Genomic DNA, 23,359 nt, shown 5'->3' with positions numbered 1-23,359 from the left:
AGGCTTTCATCTGGCTGCAACTCCCATCCAAAACCACAACAGTTTATCACTGTTCACTGCCTCTGTTATTACAACTTGGCTCACAGCGTTGCAGGTGGAAATGTAGAGAGCGACATATTAAGTTCTCTTCTTGACGCGCGGGACAAAGAGGAAACTTCAAAGCAGCAACTGATGGAGAAAGTGAAGGTTTGCTCTGAAAAAGAGGGACCGTCGGCTTCATGTGGGGGCAGTGCAGCTATGCAACATGACTTTAACATCCAAAGAAGTGACTCAAGGTTGATCTATCACCTCTCTGGTTACGTGGCGAAAAAGTGCGTGCTACCGACCAAATGTCCTGCATGTATCGATTGCCTCTTATTGCCAGCAGAGCGAGGGCGCCGCATGCATGCTGCAGAATTTGTTAAGCATATTGACGAAGGAGGCTTACTCTACCCCTCGGTTAAACTGTTCCGTTTCATCACCAGGCTGGAGGACATTTTTACTAATTGCTTTAGTGCGCGCAAAGTTCATTCTGAAAGTGTCATGGACATCTTACACATGATCCATTGTGCTGCTCCTTTAAATGTGGGATGCAATGCATATGATGAGAGTATCACTCCTCGCATAGTGAGTTTTTATGTTACTACGCGGCTTCATTTTTTTATCAAAGGACTGAACAAGTCAAACATGCCGTCGAAGCGAAAGGCAGCGCAGCACCTCAAGCTAAGCAGATTGAATTAGCTATATTTGTACACTGTTTGCTTCGCGCATTGGAGCTTTCAAGTTGATTTCAGTGAAAATTACAAACACCTGCATTAAAACCGTATAAAGCAGTTCTTCAACTGTTTTTTGCGTCAATCGCTTTTATGGTGTCTACCATATGTGTTGACAGAAGTGCATTCTCATATCAGCATGGAATCATTAGTTTCACACACCTAATATTCTGTGAATTTGTGTCTTGGTTGATAATGAAAACGGTATATATATATACTATATATTTTAATCGTGTATATCCCGTGAGAAATCGTCCCAAGAATATCTGTTACCTTGCGAAATTTAGTGTCTCGAAATATGTCGGAACTGCGGCCGTTTGTAATACTTAGCTCCAAAAAAAAAAAAAAAAACGTTTACAGTGTGCTCAATAGCCTTCGTCTGTTATTGCTTGCTATGCTGGGATCGACATTGTACACTCAATTCAGTAAACATGCCAAATATCTTCAAATATTAAAGATAAATAGCAAGCACGAAACAAAACTACGTTAAACACGCAGCTACATAATGAAGCACGCTTTCCAGTCTCGTGTGCTGGCATCGCACGCTGCGGAGTCGAGCCGAGCGTTCAAGAGTGGTCGATCGCAGCGCCGCCGCTGCAGGGGACACGGCGTGCGTCAGGCTGAGAGGTGCAGTCGTGCCACTCGAAAATATTCTAGTTCACTATACTGCTGCTGCATGCGTCTGTTCAGTGTTCGCTGCTGCTGCTGCCCTGTGCGTTTCGGGTAACTGTAACAGCGGTGCAACGTGGACTACCTGAACGTGACGGACTGAAGTTAGTGCGGAAAGGCCGAAGCCTTCGCTGTTCGACATGTCGCGAAAATGGAAGGCTCTTTCGTTTAAGGAGAAAATTGAAATACTCAAGAAGGTCGACGACAACCCGAAAAAGAAACGTGTCAAGTTGGCAAAGGAGCTAGGCATAGCACGGTCGACACTGTGCACCACTGTTGGCCAGCGAGACGTTGTGATGAAGAATGCCCAGCACTTTGGCATGAACGTGAAACAGGTGAAGACAGCTACACACGTGAAGCTGGAAGAGGTCCTGCTGACATGGTTTGGCGAAGTTACAGCGGCCGGCGTCAACGTGGACGGCAAGGTGCTATGCGAGAAGACGGACAACATTGCGCTTTCCCTGGGAATTGAAAATTTCCAAGCTTCCGGGGGATGGCTGCATCGTTTTAAAGAGAGACATGGACTTCCCTACAGAGTCGTTTGCGGTGAAGGAAAAAAAGCGGACCAGTCAGCTGTCAGCGACTGCCTGAACACGCTGCCGGCACTGATTTCTGACTATGCACTGCGCGACGTAGTTAATGCTGACGAGGCGGGCCTCTTTTTCAATTTTCAACCAGAGAGGAGCTTGTGTGTGAAGGGTCAGGCTTGCCAGGGCGGCCCAAAAAGTAAGGAGAGAATCACCGTGCTTTTTTGCGTGAATGCCGACGGCTCGGAGAAAATGCAGCTTACCGTCATAGGCAAGTCCAAACAGCCAAGGTCTTGGGATAATGTGACCTCGGACACCATCGTGAACTGTTTTCGCAAATGTATATTTAAGACGGGATGGGACGCGGCTCCGACGGGAGAAAATGAAGAGCCCGATGAGGACTTTGGAATTGAAGGCTGGGGGAGTCTGCAAACTGAAGCTTCTGCTCACGACTTCGTCACCGCAGATGACAACGTCGCGACCTATGGGTTAAGATCCATTGAAGAATTGGTCGACGAAGTTAATGAAGTCGAGACCAAGAGTGATGGTGAAGACGCCGACGTGTGCGATCAGCTGCCAGCGACGTTAGAAAGCCTTAACGCTCTCAATGTTATATGCCACACCGTAAGTGCCAGCAACGTGAGCGACAAAACCACTGCACGATTTTATGACTTTCAGGCGTGTCTCGTCAACGACCTCGAGGGCAAAGAAGTGCAAGCGAGCATAACGGACTTTTTCGGCCGGAAGTAACTGTGGCCAATAAAGCTTGTGCTCATTACCATGTCGAGACTGGCTTGTTTTTGCTCATACGAATTTGGGATGATACGAATATTTCGCGTGCTCCCGAGGAATTCGTATCATCGAGATTCTACTGTATAGAGCCAATAAAAAGGCCTGGATGAAGTTGGCTTTGTTCATGGAGTTCGTCACATACTTGGACCATAGGATGTCATGCAAGAACAGAAAGATTGTTTTGCTGCTGGACCAGTGTGCAGCCCATCCAAAGCACATGACGCTACAGAGCATCAAAGTGGTATTCCTGCCCCTGAACGCTACTAGTCGTTTGCAGCCACTGGATGCTGGCATTATCAGAAACATAAAGCACCACTTCAAAGGTTTGTTGGTGCGCCGCCTCCTTGCGAAGATTGACCGTAAGGATGCAAATATGAAGATTAGTCTTTTGGACGCTATGCATTTTATTGCAGTGGCCTGGGAGTGCGTCTCCCCTGCAACCATTGCGGATTGTTTCGCAAAGTGTGGGATTTTTAAATCCACAGTGGCCACCACCTCACAAGTGCCAGATCCAATTCAGGCTGATGTCTGGAACCAGCTTGGGGTTGACTGCAGTGTCGATGATTTCTTCATCGCGGACAACGATCTCGTCACCTGTGGTCAGCGCACAGTGGAAGACATCGTGGAGGATGTATCGTCGCAGCCTGGAATTTCGACCAGTGACGATGAAGAAGACGAGTGCCAAAACGGTGATGACCAACCACCATCGGCAGCTGCAACAATGGATGCTCTCGATATTCTGCGGCATGCTGTGACATCCCAGACTGTGGGTGAGGACACTACAGCCCAGTTCAGCTTCGAAAATTCTCTGCTGGCCGACCTTGCGAAGACGAAGACTCAGAAGGACATACGTGACTTCTGTCCACGTAAATAAATGTTTTTTTTTTTGTGTGTGTCTGATGGTTTCGGGACGAATTTCACTCGTTTTTGGGTGATATGAATATTCTCACTTCCCTTGAGATTCGTATCACCGAGATTATACTGTAGTCTGCCATACTTCGATGCCGGGACTACGGTCTCTATGATCCGGTTAACTACAAGCATGAACACGTCATGCCGTGCATACCGTTTGGAAAGGAAATTGACATCCTGGAGGGAAACGCATTTGAACAACTATTCAACAATAACAACGAGAGGATAATGGAGATTAAACAGCACTATAGCAGTGTGTGACCGTGTCCGACTTGCTGGCATGCTGCGAAACAATACAAACGGAGCAGCAACTGGTGCCGAATGACACGTCTGAGACTAATCCCGTCAACGAAGAGTCCATAGTGACAGTACAGACGCTCGTCGATCAAAATGACAACTGCAACCTTCTACCAGTTGTAGAAGTGAAACCACCTGTCATTAAAGCAACATGCCCGGCAGTTAGGCATAAAAAGGACGAAATGACTTTGGAGGATTACTACAAGCGAATGAGATTGGTCAACCATCACCAAAGTGTGATTGTGGAGGAAGTGATACACCGCATCATCGATGCGGACAGCAAACATCTACAGATCTTCCTCAGTGGTCCAGCCATTTGCAGCAAGATGTTCACCTTACGTCTCGTAATGGACGTCTACAACAGATACTGCACGAGTAGAAAGATCAACAATGGAGATGGTGAAACGTCTTACATAAATGCTTATGTAGCATGTGCCACAACTGGGAAGGCAGCCGTGGCTCTCAATAGAGTGACAGTGTGCTCTGCCTTCAAGATAATCATTACCAACAACTAAGACAAAAAGGGACTCTTGCGCAGTGACAAACACTTTCCGCATACTCTTTCGAGATGTGCAATTTGTGATAATCGACGAGGTTAGCATGCTGTCGGTCGATATGCTAAGGCAAGTGGATCGCCGCTTGAGAGAGATTCGACCTGACCACATGAGAGAGCCCTTTGGTGGTTCCGATGTCATACTGTGTGGTGACATGCGGCAGTTGCCACCAGTGAGAGCCAGTCAGGTTAACAAACGGTCTAAATCTGCTGCGACAGTCAGTCACTCCGATACTGGCCTGGCATCATCTGTCTTACTTTACCCTAATACAAGTTGTCTGCCAAAGCAACACTGTTCTGATCACTACTGACTAAGATTGGGGATGGCCATGCTTTAACAGATGAAGAAGCGAACAACCTAAACTCTCGGTTCGTCATTCAGGAAGAGGCCGCTGCCAAATGTTTAGATGCAGTGAGACTATACTTCAGCAACAAAGATGTGGATGCGTATACTACCGGAATGGCCTAGGGTAGTCGCAACAAAGTTGTACATGTGGCGTGAGACGTTGTGTTCAGCCACTGTACAGCTGGTGAGAAGAGAAACGCCCTTCAGCGGATGCAAGAGCTCAGTAGAGTTGAAAGTGCAAAGCAGCATATTACAACTTGCAGCAACCAAAAGAAAATGTCATTTCATAGGCGGACCGCAGCATATCCAGAACTGGAAGACAAGGTTGCGGAGTTTGTTCAGGAGCTGCGTGTAAGATCGCTGCCTGTGACTGCTGAATGCATCCGTTTGAAAGCGGTAGAGATCGCACACGCCTCTGGACTGTCGAGGGTGCAATTCGACGGTTCGCCATCCTGGGTGCAACAATTCATGAAAAGGAAGGGCTTTACACTACGGCGTTGTACTTCTGTGTGCCAGAAACTGCCCGAAGAATTCGGAGACAAGCTCATAGAGTTTCAGCGATGTGTAATTGAGCTTCAGCAGCAACGCGACTGCATGATGGGACAGATTGGAAGCACACGGTGAAACGCCAGTGTGGTTCGATATGCCCTCAAGCCGGACTGTTTCTGAGAAAGGAGCTTAGCAAATCAAGCTTCTAACAACGGGCAATGAGAACTCACGGTTCACTATGATGCTTGTGTGCACAACTGATGGGAAGACCCTGCCCCCTTTCATCATTTTTAAAATGAAAAAATTGCCGAAAGAGGAATTACCACACGACATTATCGTCCGGGTTAATGAAAAGGGTTTCATAAATGAATCGTTAATGCTGGAGTGCGTTCGGCTTGTCTGGAAGCGGCGACCTGGTGCTCTCTTTGAGCGAGCAAACATGCTCGTTCTTGACTCGTTTCGAGGCCACCTCACAGCCAACGTAAAGCAGGCCCTGTGCGATGGCAAGACGGACATCGTGGTCATCCCTGATGGACCGACATCTGTGCTGCAGCCACTAGACGCGCTAAATGAGCAATTAAGGGGGGGGGGGGGGGGGGGGGGGCACGCGTCTTTGGCACCAAAAAATTGCTGAAAAATCAAATTTTGGAACATGCTACATTCAAAATCTACGTTCATTATTCTATTACTCTGCAAATTTTCATATCTGAAACATCTATTTCAACCACAATATAATTTTTTGCATTAAAGGTGGCTCAATTTGTGTAGATGTAAACCGAAAACGGTGCAATTTCAACAATGCGCAGCTTCCGCACTATAGCTCCACTCGCCGCCATGTTAGTATCATTTGAAACAGCAGCTTTTCGTCTTGAATTTTCGCGCACCAGCACTTCTCTCCAGTCACCGGTAACAGTAGAGAAATGCCGCGAAAAAATGATGAAATGCCATTCGCTAGAGGCTGCTCAGGGCATGTGATGAAAAGTGGCTACGCAACTGGCTGAGAGCATCGTCTGCAGTGCGTATTGGTTGGTTACACGGACGCCATTTGTCTGATATCAATGAGAAAGTTTGTGTGCCGACATAGGGGAGATGCAGGTAGAAAAATGCGGCGTTTTTAGAAAATCATTGATTTTTTTGTTTTCACTTGTTCTTAAGTTCAATAGCTCTACTTTTATTAAAATAAAAATTAAGGCTGAATTTAAACTGAAAATGGGTTAAAATTACGTTTAAGAGCACAAAGAGGTTTTAAACGTCCGAAAGTACGCCGTCTTCAAGCGTCTCGTGGCCGAAAACGTGTGGCCGCTCGCCATCCCAGATCACATGAGATCGGCCAGGTCGCATTCTCCCAGTAACCATGGTTTCCTGGGCTGCTACGGCGCTAGAAATAATAAAAAAAAAAAATGCCTGCGTTTACTGTGTTTTCTGTCACTTCGCTGTCAATGTGAAAGCTGCTGTGGCCGCGTGCTCTGTAGGAATAGGCTATGAGCAGTTGGTCGGATTTTCTGCAGTTGTTGGCTTGCGAAAGCCGATGCATCACAAATCTTTTGCTGCCGTCAGCCATGCAGATTTTTGGCAATGAGTGCTATCGCCGAAAATCTTGCACGAGCCAGGCAATTCACAGGGAGTGACGCAGGCGGGGACAAAATTGCTGTCATGTATGACAGTACATGGCACAAATGAGGCCATAAGTGCCACAGTGGTATTGGAATTGTTGTGTCCCTTGACACTGGACTTTGTTTGGACTTTGAAGTCCTGTCCAACTTTTGCCAAGGCTGCAGTCGGCATAAGGCCCTGCCAGATGAAGAAGAGGAAATCTGGCAAGCATTTCATGGCCCAGTGTGTGAGCAAAATGCTCATTGTTCATCTTGTGCAATGGAAGCGGAAGCCGCCGTACGGATATGGCAAAAGAGCCAGACCTATGACACACCATTGTGCTTCAAGAAATTCCCGAGTTGTAGAGGCAGATGTCTATGGTGGTGCTGTAGATATTGAAAAGGAAGACTGCACCAATCTCGTGCCGAAGCGCCTGGCAACTGCTCTTTGCAAGCTAAAAGAGCCACTGCCAAGAGAGGAGAAGCTCAACGATCCAGTGATCCAGAAGCTGCAAACCTATTACCAGGTTGCCATCCCAAGCAACAGGGGCAGTGTAAAAGGAATGCACCAGGTGATTTCGGCCTCGTATTTTCATTCCTGCTCCTCGGATGGTGCGAGCAGCCACAAGTACTGCCCAGATGGAGCAGCATCCTGGTGCAAGCACAGGCGTGCTGAAGCCTTGGGTGAACCTGCACTGACCCACACACCCTTGCTCACGAAGGCCCAAGGGAAGGCAATACTCCCTATTTATAAAAGGCTAAACAATGAAAAGCTGCTGACCCATTGTGTTCAGGGCAAAACCCTGAATGCGGCAGAGTTGCCAAAAAGCAAAATATGGCTTTTCTGTCTGAAAACTTGATTTGCCTCGAGGTTTGTCGTGGAGATGGCCACTGCCTTGGCAGTTCTATGGTTCAATCGAGGGCACTCCAGCTTTGAACGTGTACGGGTAGAGCTGGGTGTGCTTCCACCTGAAGATGTCATTGTGCTTGGCACATCACGTGACAGCACACACCAAACAAAAATGTCTGCCAAGCAGACTGCTGAATTAAGAGCACATCGGCAGATGCTGACAAAGAAGGCCCATGTCGAGGACTCTGCTCGGAAGCGCCATGAGGGATAAACTCACGGTGCGGGTTCATTTTAGTGGCAGTGGCTGCTTAGAAGACAGTTTACCTCTTTTGTGTGCGAGTTTGATTTCATTTCAAGCTTTTCTTGTAAATAAACTTTCAAGTTGAACTTTAAAATTTGTTTTTCTCAAAATGCAATTTTTGGCAACTTTTTTACTGTGCCCATCGTGCTTTAGGCACTTCTGGTGCTCGGATCTGGATGAAATCTTGCCCACATTTTCTTCAAGGTGTGGGGAGTGCCATTATCTCAGTTAAACTTCAATATTGTTTTAGCCTCCTCATTCCATGGGTACCCAAATGGGTACCTCTTTTTTTAATTTGACAATGATTTGCAGAATGGAATACTGACTTTGAGACCCGTATTACCCGTTTGGGTATACTGTATTTTGCGCTTTGTGCAAGAGATGGCGCTCTAAGTCTTGTTGCGGCTGCTGCATCTCCAGTCAAACATGGACTCCTCCAGCCTGCACGCACATTTTCGTCCCCGCAGTAAGTAAACTTTTCCTACGCTGCCTTGCGGCACTCCTCCTAAATTTTGTAGCTGTGATAACGATGAAGACACTACAGACCTTCCTGGTACATGTTTAGTACGAGTATTGCACGAAATATTGATGCTAGGTGTGCGTGAAGTTTCAGGTACCCAATAGGGTACTTGGGGATTCAGTTGTTCTATGGTTATATATAGGAAAGTACCTCACGGACGAAGAAATCCAGGCTCTTTTGGAGCAGAGTGATGCAGATTTGTCAGACTGATGAACCAGAGTGCATCTACAACTCCACACAAAGTTTGGACGAACCCGACCGAGAAAGCAGCTCCGACTATAGTGATGATCAACCGAACTGCATGTGGAAAACTAAAACGTAAGTGTACTTATTTTGAAATTTTTACATTTTAGCACTTGCATAATAAATTCAAAACAGATATCTCCCTTAGTTACAATAAACAAGAAAATTCTTAGCAATATTTTTTTTCATGTTCACAAGTGTGAACATCGCTGAAGTTGCAGCTGATATCAGTGGGCGAGAGCCAAGTTCTCCTTACAAGTACTTTTCGGCGTACTTCCCTGAAGACTTTTGGAATGAATGTGTGTTACAGACTAATCTGTACTCTGTTCAAGAGAGAGGAGGTAGATCCATGAAGACAAATGCAGAAGAGCTGTGGACCTTAGCAGGCATCCATATCTTAATGGGCGTCCTGAAGATACCCCGAGTAGGCATGTACTGGTCGCGCAAGCTTAGTGTAGAGGCAATCACGAATGCAATGCAGCGAGACAGGTTCTTTGAACTTCGAAGCCACCTACATTTTGTTGACAGGCTGTCTGTAACTGATCAAGAAAAATCAGAAAACAAGCTTTTTCTCGTAAAACCAGTTATCGAGTTTTTCAGAAAAGCATGCCTAGAGCTTCCCCATTCAGGAGAGCTCTGCATGGACGAACAAATGATCCCACTCACCGGAAGGCGCCCAATGCGACAGTGTGTCCCAAGCAAACCAAACCCTGTCGGGCTGAAGAATTTTGTGTTGGCAGCATCGGACAGCTTGGTTTTGGACTTTTGCCATTTACGTCAGAAAAGGAACTGTTCCTGATGAAAACTTGAAGGAACTGGGCCTTGGGGGAGCCGTTGTAAGGAAACTTGCCAATACAGTCAATCGAGACGATGCAACTTTTCTCTTCAGGGATAGATATTTCACGGAAATGAAGCTTGCTGACTTCTTGCTCAGGAAGAACATATATCTTACTGGGACCATCATGGCAAACCGCACCGGTGGCCAGGCAGCACAAATGCCGAATAACAAGAACATGAAACGTGGAGAATCTCACTGCGGAGTACGCAGTGACAAGCTGTACATTTTAAAATGGAAAGACAACAAGTCAGTCATTTTGTTGTCGTCTGCCTTTGGGACTGAGCCAGAAGGCAAGTGCCGAAGATGGTCGAAAGAAGAAAAGAAAAGAGTCGATGTCACTCAACACAACATTGTAGAGAAATATAATGAGCAAATGGGTGGTGTAGACCTGATCGACAGGTATGTAGCTTATTATAGGGTCACCTTGTCACCTAGCACCTTGTCCCCCGAGGAGAACCATGATGATGAAATGCCCCCCCCCGGTAGACTCATTGGATGTTGCGGACATCACTCAGATCCTCTTAGACTACAACATTAATTTTCCAGGATTGGCAGAAAACATATGCAATACTCCAATAACAATGCCAGATCTAGCTATTATATATAAACATTTTGGAGTTAAACCACGCAAATCGAAGCAGGCGAAGCACGCCAAAATCCGCCTCACTCGCAACAAAAATGAAAAGGCTCGAGAATTCAAACGGCGACAGTATAAAGAACATCAGCACTTATACAACTTTGGTCCAAAAGTTCTTTTAGAAGAATTAGTATGTCAGCAGGGGGAGTTGGGGATAATTGAAATGAGTGACACCCACGACGTCTTTGACGACATCCTGGGAGCTGAGTCAATTTCTGTAGATAGAGTTGGTATAGAAGAGCATTCCTTGCCTCATGAGGCCAACCTCTTTTCCGAGGACGAAATTCAGATAGTACTGAAGAACATGGCCGTAGGCTCGGCACCAGGTCCGGATGGCCTAACCGTCCGGGAAATGAAGGAAATTCCGAGCGCCATATGGACAATCATTTTTAATAATTTTCTGTGCTTCCGGTGTCTGCCTGATGATTTTCGTCAATCCAGAACAATCTTTATTCCTAAAAATTGCGATGCGGCCTCTGTGGCTGAGCTTCGTCCAATAACCATTTCTTCGGTGATTGTTCGGACCTTCTCCAGACTGATTCTTTTAAGATTACAAGATTCCTATAACTTCAATAAATTGCAAAGTGGTTTTGCAAAGTGGATTGCACAGGGCTGCACAATCAAATCTCCTCCTCTTACAGGGTGTCATGAAGCACGCGAAGAAATTTCACAGGCCGCTCTTTGCAGCCTCTCTTGATCTGTGGAAGGCATTCAATTCCATCAGTCATTACGCACTCTTTGCGGCTCTGGAGGAAGGTGGCTGCCATACTGCTTATTTGGACAGCATCAGGGATATGTACACCTCCCAGGCTACCACATTCACCTACAGAGGAAGAAGTGACAATGTCAGGGTGTACGTCCAGAGGGGGATTAAACAGGGGGACCCTTTGTCTCCGTTTCTCTTTAATCTCGCTCTGGACCCTCTATTAAACCACCTAAACTCCTCGGCATTTGGCTATGCCATCAATGGTCAGACGATCGCTGTAATGGCCTATGCGGATGATCTGTTATTTGTCGCCTCATCATATGAAGAACTGAAGAGAAACCTGGAGGTTGGAGAAAGTCACTTCAAAAAAAATCGGATTGGCCTTAAATCCACTAAAAACCCAATATTTTGGTTGGCGGTTTGACTCCCACAGGCTAAAATGGTTCAACTATGGCATTCCTGACCTAACAGTTGGGGATGCTGTAATCGTCCCAAAGGTTTGTAATGAACCCATTCAATACTTGGGAGTTGACCTTTTCGTAAACAAACACCCGACGGCTTCAATTGACACTATTCGACGCGATCTCAATCTGATTAATTCGGCCCAGTTCAAGCCATTTCAAAAACTTAACTGCATCTCAACCTTATTGGTTCCGAAATTGATGTGTGCAGCCTCCAGCTCTCTCACAGTTCTACCGTTAACCAGAAGATTAGACCGCGACATACGCCAGGAGATTAAAAGCATCCTACATCTTCCGGCATCCTTTCCAGACATCATCATACGTACTCCTCATCGAGCAGGGGGCCTTGGCGTGCTGGAGCTTTCGCGAGTGGCGGCTGAATGCCAGGTAAAAGCATTCGCTCGGCTCCAACGTCTAGGGTCTCCAATCGTGGATGCGGTGTTAGAAGGATCACTAAGTGGAGACCGAGAGGCACTCGAGGAAAAGATGGGCATAGCAACCGGACTCGTAGAGCCAAAATCACTGCAAAAAGCTCTACAGCAGGCACGTAAAACACACTTGGAGGACTGGAAGAAAAATTATACAAACAAGAGCCTATTTGCTTTTGAGAGCGATCCAGTTGGAAATGGGTGGCTTCGGCCAGATACCAGGTACATGGGAGATGGTGATCGCATCCGCTCCCTGCACCTGCGTACTAACCTATTTCCAACAAGGACGCTCTCCAATCGGCACTCAACTAACGATTCGGCCAAGCTTTGTAGAAGGTGCCATCAGGCACAGGAAACCACATACCACATCCTCCAGGTGTGTCCATCCGTCCACGAGCCACGTTGCTCACGGCATAACTTCATTTCTCAGGCCATAATTACTAAACTGCGGGAAAAGCACAAGGATGCCGAGATTTCGAGCTAGCGCCTCCTCGTGACAGAGGACAACACAAGGCTTAGGCCCGACATTGTCCTCGAGCTCAAGGAAAAAGCATTCATTTTGGATGTGGCGGTCACTTGGGATGCCAGAACAGAAACATTGGAAGGCATGTGTGCTGCTAAGCGCCAAAAGTACCAGGCCTTGGTGCCGGTACTTCAGGCCAAATGCCCTGGAAAGGAGGTGAAGGTCTTAGGGCTGGCGTTTGGCGCACGCGGTCTCCTTTGTCCCAGCACCAAGAGGGCTGCCAAAGAAATTGGCTTAAAGGAGTGGGCACTGGCCTGGCTTGCGGCACGCACAATGGTTGGCAGTCTTATCTGCCTCAACCGTTTTTCTAAAAAAGTAATCGCTTGATCTGGGGAAACGGCAGCCCTGTTGAGGCCATCCTTGTATCTCAGCCCGCATATCACTGTTTTTTTTTTTTTTTTGTAGATCACCTAATGCTTAACTTTTTTTTTTCCCCCCTCGCATCCCACCATAACTTACTAAAATCATTGAACTCCTGTACGTTATCCTAAAGATAAACGTAAGGATAAAAGTAACTGAAAAGTATAACGTAATAGGTATTAGATATTATGTATTAGGTAACGTAATAGGCGAAATGTACATCCACAATAAAATAGTTTATAGGGTACCTATGATACAACCCTTGGGTTCTTATATCCGCAACTTAGAAATAGCGAGGTTTTTTTTTTTCCCAGCAATCTACATAACCTCTGGGTCCTCCCTTCCAGTCTTTTTAGGGGTACTCGGTTAAATATGCCTAATAAACATGTACACTTCATGTCACTTTCGTATTCCTACCTTTTTCCCAGTTGCTGCATTGTTTTCATGGTTAAATACCATATATATGTTCTGGCCACTTAGCTGGCCCCATCGGGAAATGTCCGTGCATAATTGCCTCTCCGGTGCTCTGCTAACTATGCGAAAGCATCGCCCCGATGCATAGTCTCTTCGGCATGTCCTTTTAACTCTTTTCTAGCATGCTTCACTTTTTGTGTCTTTTGTCCTTACTTCTATCTGTTTTTTATAGTAATCCGAGGAAGACTTTTTTTAAAGCCTGTTGGAGCCAACAGTGGACCAAAGCTACAACGTATACAGTGAAATCTCGTTGATACGATTCGGCTAAATACGTTTTTCGGCATAATACGTTTTTTTTTCATTCCCGGCCGATGCCCTATAGAGGTAAATGCATTTTTGTACGGCTAATACGATCGTATTTCCACGTCGGTTTGGATAATACGATCCCGGAAACGTCTTCTGTATGATGATAACATCAGAGCCAGTCCTTTGAAGCGGGTGGGCAGAGCTACTGAAATTAACATCGAGCGAAACGACAGGCACGGCGGACTAAAGACGCGGCGACGCGCACTTTGTATGCTCGAGGCTTGGCCTGGCTCGGCTCGGCTAGAGTCCGGCCGTGCTTCTGCACAGCGCCTGCAGCAGTGTGGCGGCCTCTGGGAGCAATTTTCGCAAGCTCGCACACCAAATGCACCGAAGGTTTTTAGCGCCATCTATCCTAAGACATAGTACTCACGGTAAAATCACGTGACCAAGAAGCAGTGATTGGCGCATGCATTGACAATGCTGTAGGCTTTGTTGGCTTTGTGCTTGCCATTTCTCGTTGCCATTTTGGTGTTTCGAGCGTTCAGCTTGCACTTCGCCCTTATCGTTTCTTCTGTTTTGGTGCCGCGTTTCACCCGTGCGCTTCACCATGTCTAGAAAGCGTAAAGCGTTATCGCTGAAAGAAAAACTCTACGTCCTAGCAAAAGTCGACGAAAATCCGCAGAAGAAACGTGTCGACCTGGCACGCGAACTTTGTTTGCCTGTCTCCACGCTGAACACGATCGTCGGCAAGCGAGAAGAAATTCAGAAGAACATTCAAGTCTTCGGCGCCGGCGTGAAGCAAACAAGGGGCGCCCAGCATGGCAAGATGGAAGAGGTTCTTCTGGCATGGTTCAGGGAAGTAAGGGCGGCGGGCGTGAACGTGGACGGGACAGTTGTTCGCGAGAGAGCTGATGAGATAGCACTCTCATTGGGCATCGAAGATTTTAAAGCTTCGGGCGGGTGGCTCCATCGTTTTAAAACACGGCATGGCCTGTCGTATAAAACCGTTTCCGGCGAAGGGAAGTCTGCCGACCAAGATCAGGTCTCCAACTGGCTTTCGACTCTGCCGGCGGTGATTGCTCAGTACCAGCCAAGGGACGTGTTCAACGCAGATGAAGCTGGGTTGTTCATCAATCTTCAGCCCGAGAAAAGTCTCAGCATAAAAGGTGAGACGTGTCAAGACGGAAAAAAAAAGCAAAGAAAGAGTCACCGTATTGTTGTGCTGCAACGCTGATGGAACCGAGAAGCTCAAGCCTACTGTCATTGGCAAATACTGGAAGCCACGCTGCTTTTCGCGTAACCCACGCCTTCCTGTCATTTATAAAGCGAATAAGAAGGCATGGATGACCGGAGCCCTTTTCACAGAGTTGCTCACATTTCTGGATGCCCGGATGCGTGCCGCGAACCGTAGAATTCTTCTGGTTCTCGACAATTGTGCCGCGCACCCTGTCGATACTTCGTGGCTGCAAAACGTAAAAGTAATTTTCCTGCCGCCCAACTGCACCAGCCACTTGCAGCCCCTAGATGCAGGAATCATTAGAAACATGAAATTTCACTTTAGGAGCTTGTTGATCAGACGCTTTTTGGCCAAGATAGACCGGAAAGATGCCAGCTTGAAGGTGGATCTTCTTGATGCCATCCATTTTCTGGCGATGTCATGGGATCGCGTCAAACCTGAAACCATCGCCAACTGCTTCAAGAAGTGTGGCTTTTTTTGTGCACCTGGCGATACTGAGGAAAATGGAGATGACGGCGCAGAGATTGACATCCCGGACTGGGGTGACCTCAATGTCGACGCGTCTCCGGAAGAGTTTGTATCGGCGGACGACCAACTGGCGACATGTGAATTGCGCACCGTCCAAGACATCATTGCAGATGTTACCGCTGAAGAGGAGAGCGACGACGATGACAACCAAGACGCCGGAGATTGCAGCAGCGATCGTCGGCCATTAAATACTGACGGTGCTCTCGAAGCTTTGGACGGGCTTCGTGGCTTTGTCGCGTCTGCGGAGCTCAGCGAGGAAACTGCTACTCGTTTTTACGAGTTCCAGAAAAGCTTGCTGCAGGACCTCGAAAAGCAAAAAGTGCAGCGCAAAGTGACGGATTATTTTAAAGTGCTTTAATAAAAGCAAGTTCTGTGCCAAGTATGTATTATTCGCGATCTTTTGGAGTCCGTTTTGGATAATACGATTTTTGGATAATACGTTTTTATTTTCGGTGCCCGTGAGAATCGTATTAACGAGATTCCACTGTACCTGCTACAAAGGTGAACTGGAATTCCACGAAGCCTTCTAAAAACCGACCAACTTCGGCCTACCTTACGGTTCCTGGTTCCAGCACGGCTACCCCTGCCCACCAAAGGGGAAGGAAATAAAGAGTTTCTAGCTTATTATAGGGTCATGGTGCACAGTAAGAAGTGGACTGTGCATGTTTTCACCCATATTTTGGACATGGCCTGCTGTAACAGTTGGGCGCAGTACATGAGGGACTGCGAAAAGGCCATGCTTCCAAAGAGGGATTGGCTAGATTTGCTGAGCTTCAAAACAAACATTGCTCATGTGCTAGTAAATGCAGACCTTCGCAATTCACAGCAGCCTAATTTCGGCGCAGAAGGCGATCAAGAGTCTGCACCTCCCAAGAGAGCCAAGGTGATTCCTCTACCGCCAGACGAGGTGCGCTACAACAGGACTGGACACTTTCCAGAACATGAAAAGCTAAGTTCCAGATGATGTGTCGGAACCAGCAGTGCAAAGGGAAGTCGCGAGTAAAGTGTCAGAAATGTAACGTGTTTCTTTGCCTGCAAAGTAGGAACTGTTTCCTGGAGTTTCATACGGCCGAAGTCCCAGAGTACCTACTAGGGTACCAACAAACAAACTACCTTTCATTTAGATTTTTCACCACCAACATTTTTTATCAGTTGTTATGCTGTATTTTGCGTTCAATAAACAAGTTTTATCAAAATTGTTCAAGAACTGACGTCTCAGGACTGAAGAGGATATATATTATGCCAATTTCATGTAAACACTCACTGGTATCTGGGTAATATAGACTTCCTGAGTTCCAATTTTTCTTGTGTATTCAGATCTTTTATATGCACTTCCTGCTAAGTTTTCCGCATTCTACAATCCAAGTGGTGGAAAATGAACTATCAGTGGTCCATAATTATAGAAGCTTAATTATGGAAAAAAGGGGGGGGGGGCAAAAAGGCCTATATTTTACACTTTGCCATGGTACAGAACAAGAACTATACAACTTGCTATAAAACTAATTACATACCTGAAATCAGCAATAAAAACTCTATAGACATGCCGAGTTTCATTGCTCTAGGATGTATATTACAGAAAAAGTGTCTTCGAGTAGCCTCTCCCCATAAGTTCGGCAAGAAAAGAAGGTCATCGCTGATTCAAAACATCAGAAGAGTGGCTGAAAGATCGAAAGGCCTTGAGGGCGAACTGCAAATCGAAAATGAGCGACTGCAGGCATCGAACGACGAAGCCACCGAGCTGTGCACTACAGCAGGATTAGGCTTAGTGGCCCCGTCAACAAGTGACCCTGACGTCGGCCGCGTTCGTCGTGATACAGTGATCCGGACGCCTTCAGATATAGATGAAGGTAGGAAAAGAGCAGATGCCAAAGTTCAAGACTTTGCATCAACTGCAGCAACGCAAAGAAAACTGGACTTGTTGGCCGCGAGCAATTCCAGTGGCTGCCCGCCTGCCGAGACCAGTTTCACCGTGGTGTGTTTGGAATTGGTGAACACGCTGCTTGAACACCTACAGTGTAAGATATGCGACAGAAACACAAAAATATGCCGAGGAGCGAGAATACGGCCTTGCCGTGAAGCTGTTACTTGTTTGCTCCAACTGCGGTGACAAAGCTACTGTTTGGAGTTCGCCGCGCGTGAACAGTGATAAAAAGTGAACCTGTTTACAATAAACATTCTGGCTGCGCATGCCATGCAAGCTACTGGCAACAGGCAAACAGCCCTCAACGATATGTTTGCCATCATGAATATTTCTCACCGCAGACTGCCCACGAAAACATGGCAAGCCTACCAGAAGACGAAGTTGACGCACACCACGGCTCGTGCAGCCGAGAAACAAGAAAAAGAGAATGCAGAAGCTGTACGGAAATTGTACAGCGAGCTCAGGCTGGACAACCCTGGGAACATCGCGGTGTCCTACGACGGGTCTTGGATGACCCGCGGGCATTCGTCCCACATCGGAGTCTGCGCGGTTATTGAACTCTTTTCGGGGCTCGTCTTAGACCACGTTGTACTAAGTAACTTTTGTGCTGGTTGCAAACGCGGACCACATGCTCGTGACCCTCTCTATGAAGACTTGAAGGCCAGTCACGTATGCCAAAAAAATACGGACAAGAAATCTGGCAAAATGGAGGTTGAGGCTGGCCTTATTCTATTCAGGAGGTCTAGGGAGAAGCACCAGCTCAGATATACGACAGTTTTGTCAGATGGCGACAGCAGGACGTTCCTCGCCCTAAAGGAGGCTGAAGTCTATGGGTACATAGATATCCAAAAAAAGGAATGTGTCAACCATGTGCAGAAGCGCATGGGGACAACTCTCTGCAATCTGTTGACAAAACACAAAGGCTCGAAACCACTAGGTGGAAAAGGCAGGTTGACTGGTGACCTTGTAAACAAGCTCAGCTCATACTACGGCTGGGAAATCAAGTCACACAGTGACGACATTGAGGCTATGCAAAAGGCTGTGATGGTGACATATCACCACGTAACATCAAATGAGTCTGTCCAATCACAGCCTTTGTCCTACTGGTCCCAATTCTTGGTGCGGGCGAAATGTTCCGAAAACTAAAGAAGAGCCAGCACCAAAACATCGTTATAACCTTCCTGATCATGTGGCCAAAGCTCTGCTGCCTATCTACGAATGGCTATCTGATAAGAAGCTTCTTGAGCGGTGTGTGCATGGCAAAACTCATAATAGTAATGACAGCCTGAACTGACCAATTTAGGCACTCGCCTCAAAAGAGAGGCATGCATCTTTATTCACCACTGAAGCAACTGTGGCAGAAGCTGTAATGAACTTCAATGCAGGCCGTGAAAGAACCTCAGCTGGAATCCTACGTGAGCTAAGCATGAATCCTGGCCAGCGGAGCACCAAACACATGAGAGAAAAGGATCAGCACTGATCAGTCTCATCTGCACACAAATGTGCATCTGCAGGCACTGTGCAGCAAACGCTGAAGAAGTGCCATAAAGGTGGCAGTGATCAAAGTTATGCCCCGGGAGCATATTAGTGCTTCGCGAAGGCAAATGTGTTCACATTTCTCAATTTTCTTATCTAAATGAAGCTTTTGTTCGTTTTTCTCACTTCACTAAAAATGGAAATTTTGGCCTCTCAATGCATCCATAAATGCGATATCTCAACTCTAGTTGCAGACATCCTCTTCAGACCCGATGTCCCTGTACGGGGACATTGGTTCTCAGGTTCTGACTTAAGAGTGAGCTTTTATAAAAAAGAGAGCCGGTGTCCCTGCCGGAGGACAAGCATTGTGGCGCCATCTGTGAAGAGCGGGGAGAGTTTGTTCTCTTCGTCGAGAAGACAACATGGCTGCAATCAGCACGAGCACGTTTTACTTACGACGACGAGGTAAGAGTATTTTAATCATTGATAACGAATTTTATGGAAGCCTTATGCTATGTCTTTAGAATTGTTATGGTCGAGAGAACATTTCAGTGGTGTTCTTCGCGAAAATACATTGTTTTCTGTCCCGCGCTGCGCACTCAATGGCATGTCCCTGTACAGGGACGCTGGGTCCCAGTGCCGACAGTTCTTGATTGGTTTCGTGTACTAAGATCTTTTGAGTACACGTCCGGAAGCTAAAAAATAAATAAGTATTGTCACAATCCACCCCGTGTCGTGAACAAGGGAGGGCTTCTCAGCGTGGTGGTGCTCAGGGATTACTGACCGGCGAGCTGCCGTGCTCGTCGGTGTTTATTGTGGCTCGGGTGACCACTGTTGCCTGCCGAGCTTTAGCAGGCCACCGAGCTTGGCGGGCTAACCAAGATTAAGTCCGAGGGGCCGTCACCTACTTGCTACAACCCCTCACCCCCAGTTTGTTTGTTAAATAAAAAAACAAACGTCCAAGTTCACACTATGAGGCTCTGCCTCCACCCTAGCTGGGTCGACAGTGCCTGCTACCCAGGCGAGTAACGGTCTGGTGGCCTCCGCCGTCGAGTACTCCGCCTGGGCACCGGTGTTGACGGGTCGGGTGTGGCAACACCGGGTGCTGCCTGAGCCAGCCTTGCTCCATCCGGGGGGTCCGTAGTGGTCGGCCTTGCGAGTGGTGCCGAGCTAGACACCGGTCCAACGGGTGCCGCACCACTGGCTACGGTTGCCGCCTCCGAGGTAGGTGGTACTCCACTGGAAGCGACTGGTGCTGCCGCTAGTCCTCCTGCGGGCTGGAACTCAGTGGCAGTCGAGGGTGCTGGCCAGGTCCCGAGGCGAGGTCTGACATGGTGGGCGTGTCTGTGCCACATGGCCCCATCTGGCATGCGGACGAGCAGCGATGAGGCGCTGGCAGGAGACACCACCTGTCCGGCAGACCAGGGTGGGCCAGGACGGAAGTTCCTGGCGACAACTGGAGCTCCCGACTCTGGCAAAGGCCCGGGACGGCACCCTTGGTCAGCAGCCAGCTTCTGCTTCTCTGATTGAGCCTTGCGCAGCTTGCGCTTGCTGCGGGAGACCTCGCTCTTGAGCTGCCTGTTGCGGCTCTGCAGGCTCGTTGCAATGTGCCGCATCTCCCGGTTGATTGGCTGAGCCTGCTCGCTGGACACCGACGACGCCTCAAACTCAGTGCGTAGATTCTCGTACACTCGACGAATCTGCGCGATGTTGTCCTCGAGGCGGATGACCTCCGAGCGAAGCTTCTTCTGGACAGCGAGCTCCTCGCTTTCCATCTGCTCAATGTGGCGAAGGTGTGAGTTTTTGGCTGTCGACAGCAAGGAGCGACACTCGTCCAGCTGAGTCTTGAGTTGCATGCTCTCGTTGTACAGCACGGAGAACTGGCTCTGCAGGCCCTTGTACTCTGCCGTGCTCACCACCAGGCTCTTGGGCAGCGACCGCAGCTCTATCCGCAGCCGCTCCACCGTCTTCAGGGCCTCCTTGTGGTCAAGCTGGAGCTGCTCTAGCTCCAACAGCCGTGCCGATGCCAGCTCCCGCTGTTCCTCGAGCTGGCTCTGCAGGTCCTCCAAGCGCAGGGAGGCTGCTCCGCCACCACCGCCACAGCCCCCAAAATCCACATGTAGGCGGGACCAGGGTCTCTGTGGGAACGGCCAGGGGGTGCTTTCCACATTACGCGAGGCTCGCTGATGCTCCTGGCAGATTTGGCAGCTCTGCATCACATGCAAGCTGGCTTCCGGGTACTCTGGCAGACGAATGCCCAGTACATGAATCCAGTTTCGGCCCAGCAGCGTCGGCGACGACCCCTTCGTTAAGTAAAGGGGAAGGGTTGCCTCCCTGTCGCCAAAACGAACGCTGACCTGTGCCTGACCCTGGACCTGGGAGAGTTGCCCGGAGGAGCTGCGCAGCATCACGCCCGAAGCCTCGACGGACACGCCGGGGAAAGTCCGCTTGAAGAGCTTCCCGGCCATTACAGACACGCTGGCCCCCGTGTCCAGCTCCATGGAAATGGGGTGCCCGCAGATTTCGACGGTCAGCATGTATGGCGGCACAGACGACGGTACAAAGCCTGTGTGCCACATGTCGAAAATCGGCGGGTCCTCGGCCACGACGTGGAGCCTGGCCGCGGAAGAGCTTGAGCTTGCTGCCGCATGCCTCCGCCGCGTACCCTTGCGACGGCTACCCTGGCCGCGGGCTTGTGTTGTACCTGGGCTTGAATCCGGCTGCTGCTTGCTGTTCGTCCTCCCACTTCGGCATACACGTGCCAGGTGCCCAGTTTTCCCGCACGTAAAGCATTGTGCTTGAGAGAACTGGCACTGTGAAGGGGAGTGGGCACCACCACAGCGACCGCAGGTACTGCCCTTTGTCGCGAACTTGTTGACCGCCGCTTCCGCCGACGGTGAGCCAGTCGCACGGGAAATCTCGCCGGCGTCCTTGGCGGCAGCTTCCATTGCCAGCGCTGTCTTCACGGCGTCGTCCAGCGACGGGTCGGGAAGCTCCAGGAGTCGCGTCTGCATGGCGGGGTTGTTGATTCCGCAGACGAAACGGTCCCGGAGCAGCGAGTCCAGTTGGTCCCCGAAGGCGCAGGCACTCGCTAACCCTCGTAGCGCAGCAACGAATTGCCCGAGGGTCTCTCCTTCCCGGCGGCTCCGGTTGTTGAAGCGGAAACGCTCCATGAGTGTGGACGGTGCTGGGTTAAAATGCGAGCGCAGTATGGCAAGCAGCTCACCCAGCGTCTTAACGTGCGGCGTGGCTGGCTTCAGAAGGTCGAGCAAGAGGCTGAAGACGCGGGTCCCGCAGCTGGCCAGGAAAATGTCCCGCTGTTTGGCCTCGGGTGTGTCGTTTGCCCGGAAGAAAACGTGGACTTGCTCCTCGTAAATTTGCCAGGCGGACCCATCTCCCTCGAACGGCTCGAGCCTTCCGTACAGCGGCATGGCGACAGCAACGGGGGGCGGTGTTTCGCCGCTCGCGGCGGCGTGGGACGCTCCGTAGGTACTCGTCGCCAGCTTCTTCGCCAGAGTCACGAGGATCCCATCCTCGTCGCCAGTGTCACAATCCACCCCGTGTCGTGAACAAGGGAGGGCTTCTCAGCGTGGTGGTGCTCAGGGATTACTGACCGGCGAGCTGCCGTGCTCGTCGGTGTTTATTGTGGCTCGGGTGACCACTGTTGCCTGCCGAGCTTTAGCAGGCCACCGAGCTTGGCGGGCTAACCAAGATTAAGTCCGAGGGGCCGTCACCTACTTGCTACAAGTATTCTTGTTTATTTCAGGCCTACCCGTTAGCAAGGCCGAGGAAATACTGACTTCAATAAGTGATCGCGATAACTCCGACATATCAGACTCTGAAAGTGAAGGAGAAGATGATGCATACAACTGTGACACGGAGAAGTACAGTGATGCCTCATCGTATAGTGACAGTGAAGAGTCAACTGCTCAAACTTCACAGCGACGTGTCTTGTGGAGAGCAGCGAGTACAGCTACAGAGAATACTATGCCTGATCCAGAGACTGGCTGTGTTGTTTCAGAAGACAGATGTGATTTCTCCCCACTAGACTATTAGTACAAGCAGTACGTGAAAGACGATATGCTTGAAGAAATGGCTAAAAAAACAAATCACAGATCCACAAGGACAGGGGAATTGTTGCAAAAATCAGTGGCCAGGAAGTTAAGCTATTTTTGGGCTGTTCGATGCTCATGGGAGTAATGGGCTACCCAAGGATTCAGTTTTTCTGGAAGAAAGGAATGGCTGTGAGCGCAAGAGCGGACACAATGCCAAGAGACCGCTTCTTCCAGATTAGGTCCAAGCTATGCTGCTGAACTGAGAGTGACGTCACTGACAATGACAAAAAGTCAGATAGGCTATGGAAAGTATCACCTTTCGTTGAGATGGTGTGGAAAGGTTGCTTGTCCATAGAAAGACCGAATTGCTTTTGCGTCGATGAGCAAATCATCCCATTTTCTGGCTGTTGCCCTGTCAAGCAGTACGTTCCAAACAAACCACATCCCGTGGGGCTGACAAATTTTGTTCTGGCCAGCAAGGACGGGGTCATTTATGATTTCATAATCTACAAGGGCAAAGAAACCTTTCCTGACTTCAACCTTAATGTGTCTGGCAACTCAGTTCTGACACTAGTGGAAACTGTTCCGCAGTGTTCAACGCTGTACATTGACTGCTGGTCTTCATC

General features: G+C 48.7%; 3 protein-coding genes and 2 pseudogenes across 3 annotated transcripts; all 5 read left to right on the top strand.

Moving 5' to 3' along the window:
- Positions 1-1,561: 1,561 nt before the first annotated feature.
- On the top strand, positions 1,562-2,698 carry LOC126534717 (tigger transposable element-derived protein 6-like). The gene has a single exon (XM_050181966.1). The coding sequence runs from the start codon at positions 1,562-1,564 to the stop codon at positions 2,696-2,698; it is 1,137 nt and encodes a 378-aa protein (XP_050037923.1).
- Positions 2,699-2,846: 148 nt separating this feature from the next.
- On the top strand, positions 2,847-3,614 carry LOC126534719 (tigger transposable element-derived protein 6-like). The gene has a single exon (XM_050181967.1). The coding sequence runs from the start codon at positions 2,847-2,849 to the stop codon at positions 3,612-3,614; it is 768 nt and encodes a 255-aa protein (XP_050037924.1).
- A 2,910-nt stretch (positions 3,615-6,524) lies between these two features.
- Positions 6,525-8,074, top strand: LOC126534655 (uncharacterized; annotated as a pseudogene).
- A 1,448-nt stretch (positions 8,075-9,522) lies between these two features.
- LOC140219484 (piggyBac transposable element-derived protein 2-like) lies at positions 9,523-16,641 on the top strand (annotated as a pseudogene).
- On the top strand, positions 14,124-15,764 carry LOC126534656 (tigger transposable element-derived protein 6-like). Its single transcript, XM_072289261.1, has 2 exons — positions 14,124-14,375; positions 14,683-15,764. Exons 1-2 carry the CDS (start codon positions 14,124-14,126, stop codon positions 15,637-15,639), a joined length of 1,209 nt encoding a protein of 402 aa, XP_072145362.1. The 3' UTR covers positions 15,640-15,764.
- Positions 16,642-23,359: the final 6,718 nt, after the last annotated feature.

The sequence above is a fragment of the Dermacentor andersoni genome, chromosome 7 (genome assembly GCF_023375885.2).
Source record: "Dermacentor andersoni chromosome 7, qqDerAnde1_hic_scaffold, whole genome shotgun sequence".
In the NCBI taxonomy this organism is placed as follows: Eukaryota; Metazoa; Arthropoda; class Arachnida; order Ixodida; family Ixodidae; genus Dermacentor; species Dermacentor andersoni.
The sequence above is the reverse complement of the archived record's forward strand: the minus strand, read 5'-3'. Positions and strand labels throughout refer to the sequence as shown.

Bases quoted from the DNA above. Each gene is read 5' to 3' on its own strand.
- LOC126534656 (XM_072289261.1), top strand. From the start codon at position 14,124: ATGTCTAGAAAGCGTAAAGCGTTATCGCTGAAAGAAAAACTCTACGTC. The intron at 14,376-14,682 runs GTAAGGGCGGCG...TCAGCATAAAAG, and splicing joins TTCTGGCATGGTTCAGGGAA to GTGAGACGTGTCAAGACGGA.
- LOC126534719 (XM_050181967.1), top strand. From the start codon at position 2,847: ATGAAGTTGGCTTTGTTCATGGAGTTCGTCACATACTTGGACCATAGG.
- LOC126534717 (XM_050181966.1), top strand. From the start codon at position 1,562: ATGTCGCGAAAATGGAAGGCTCTTTCGTTTAAGGAGAAAATTGAAATA.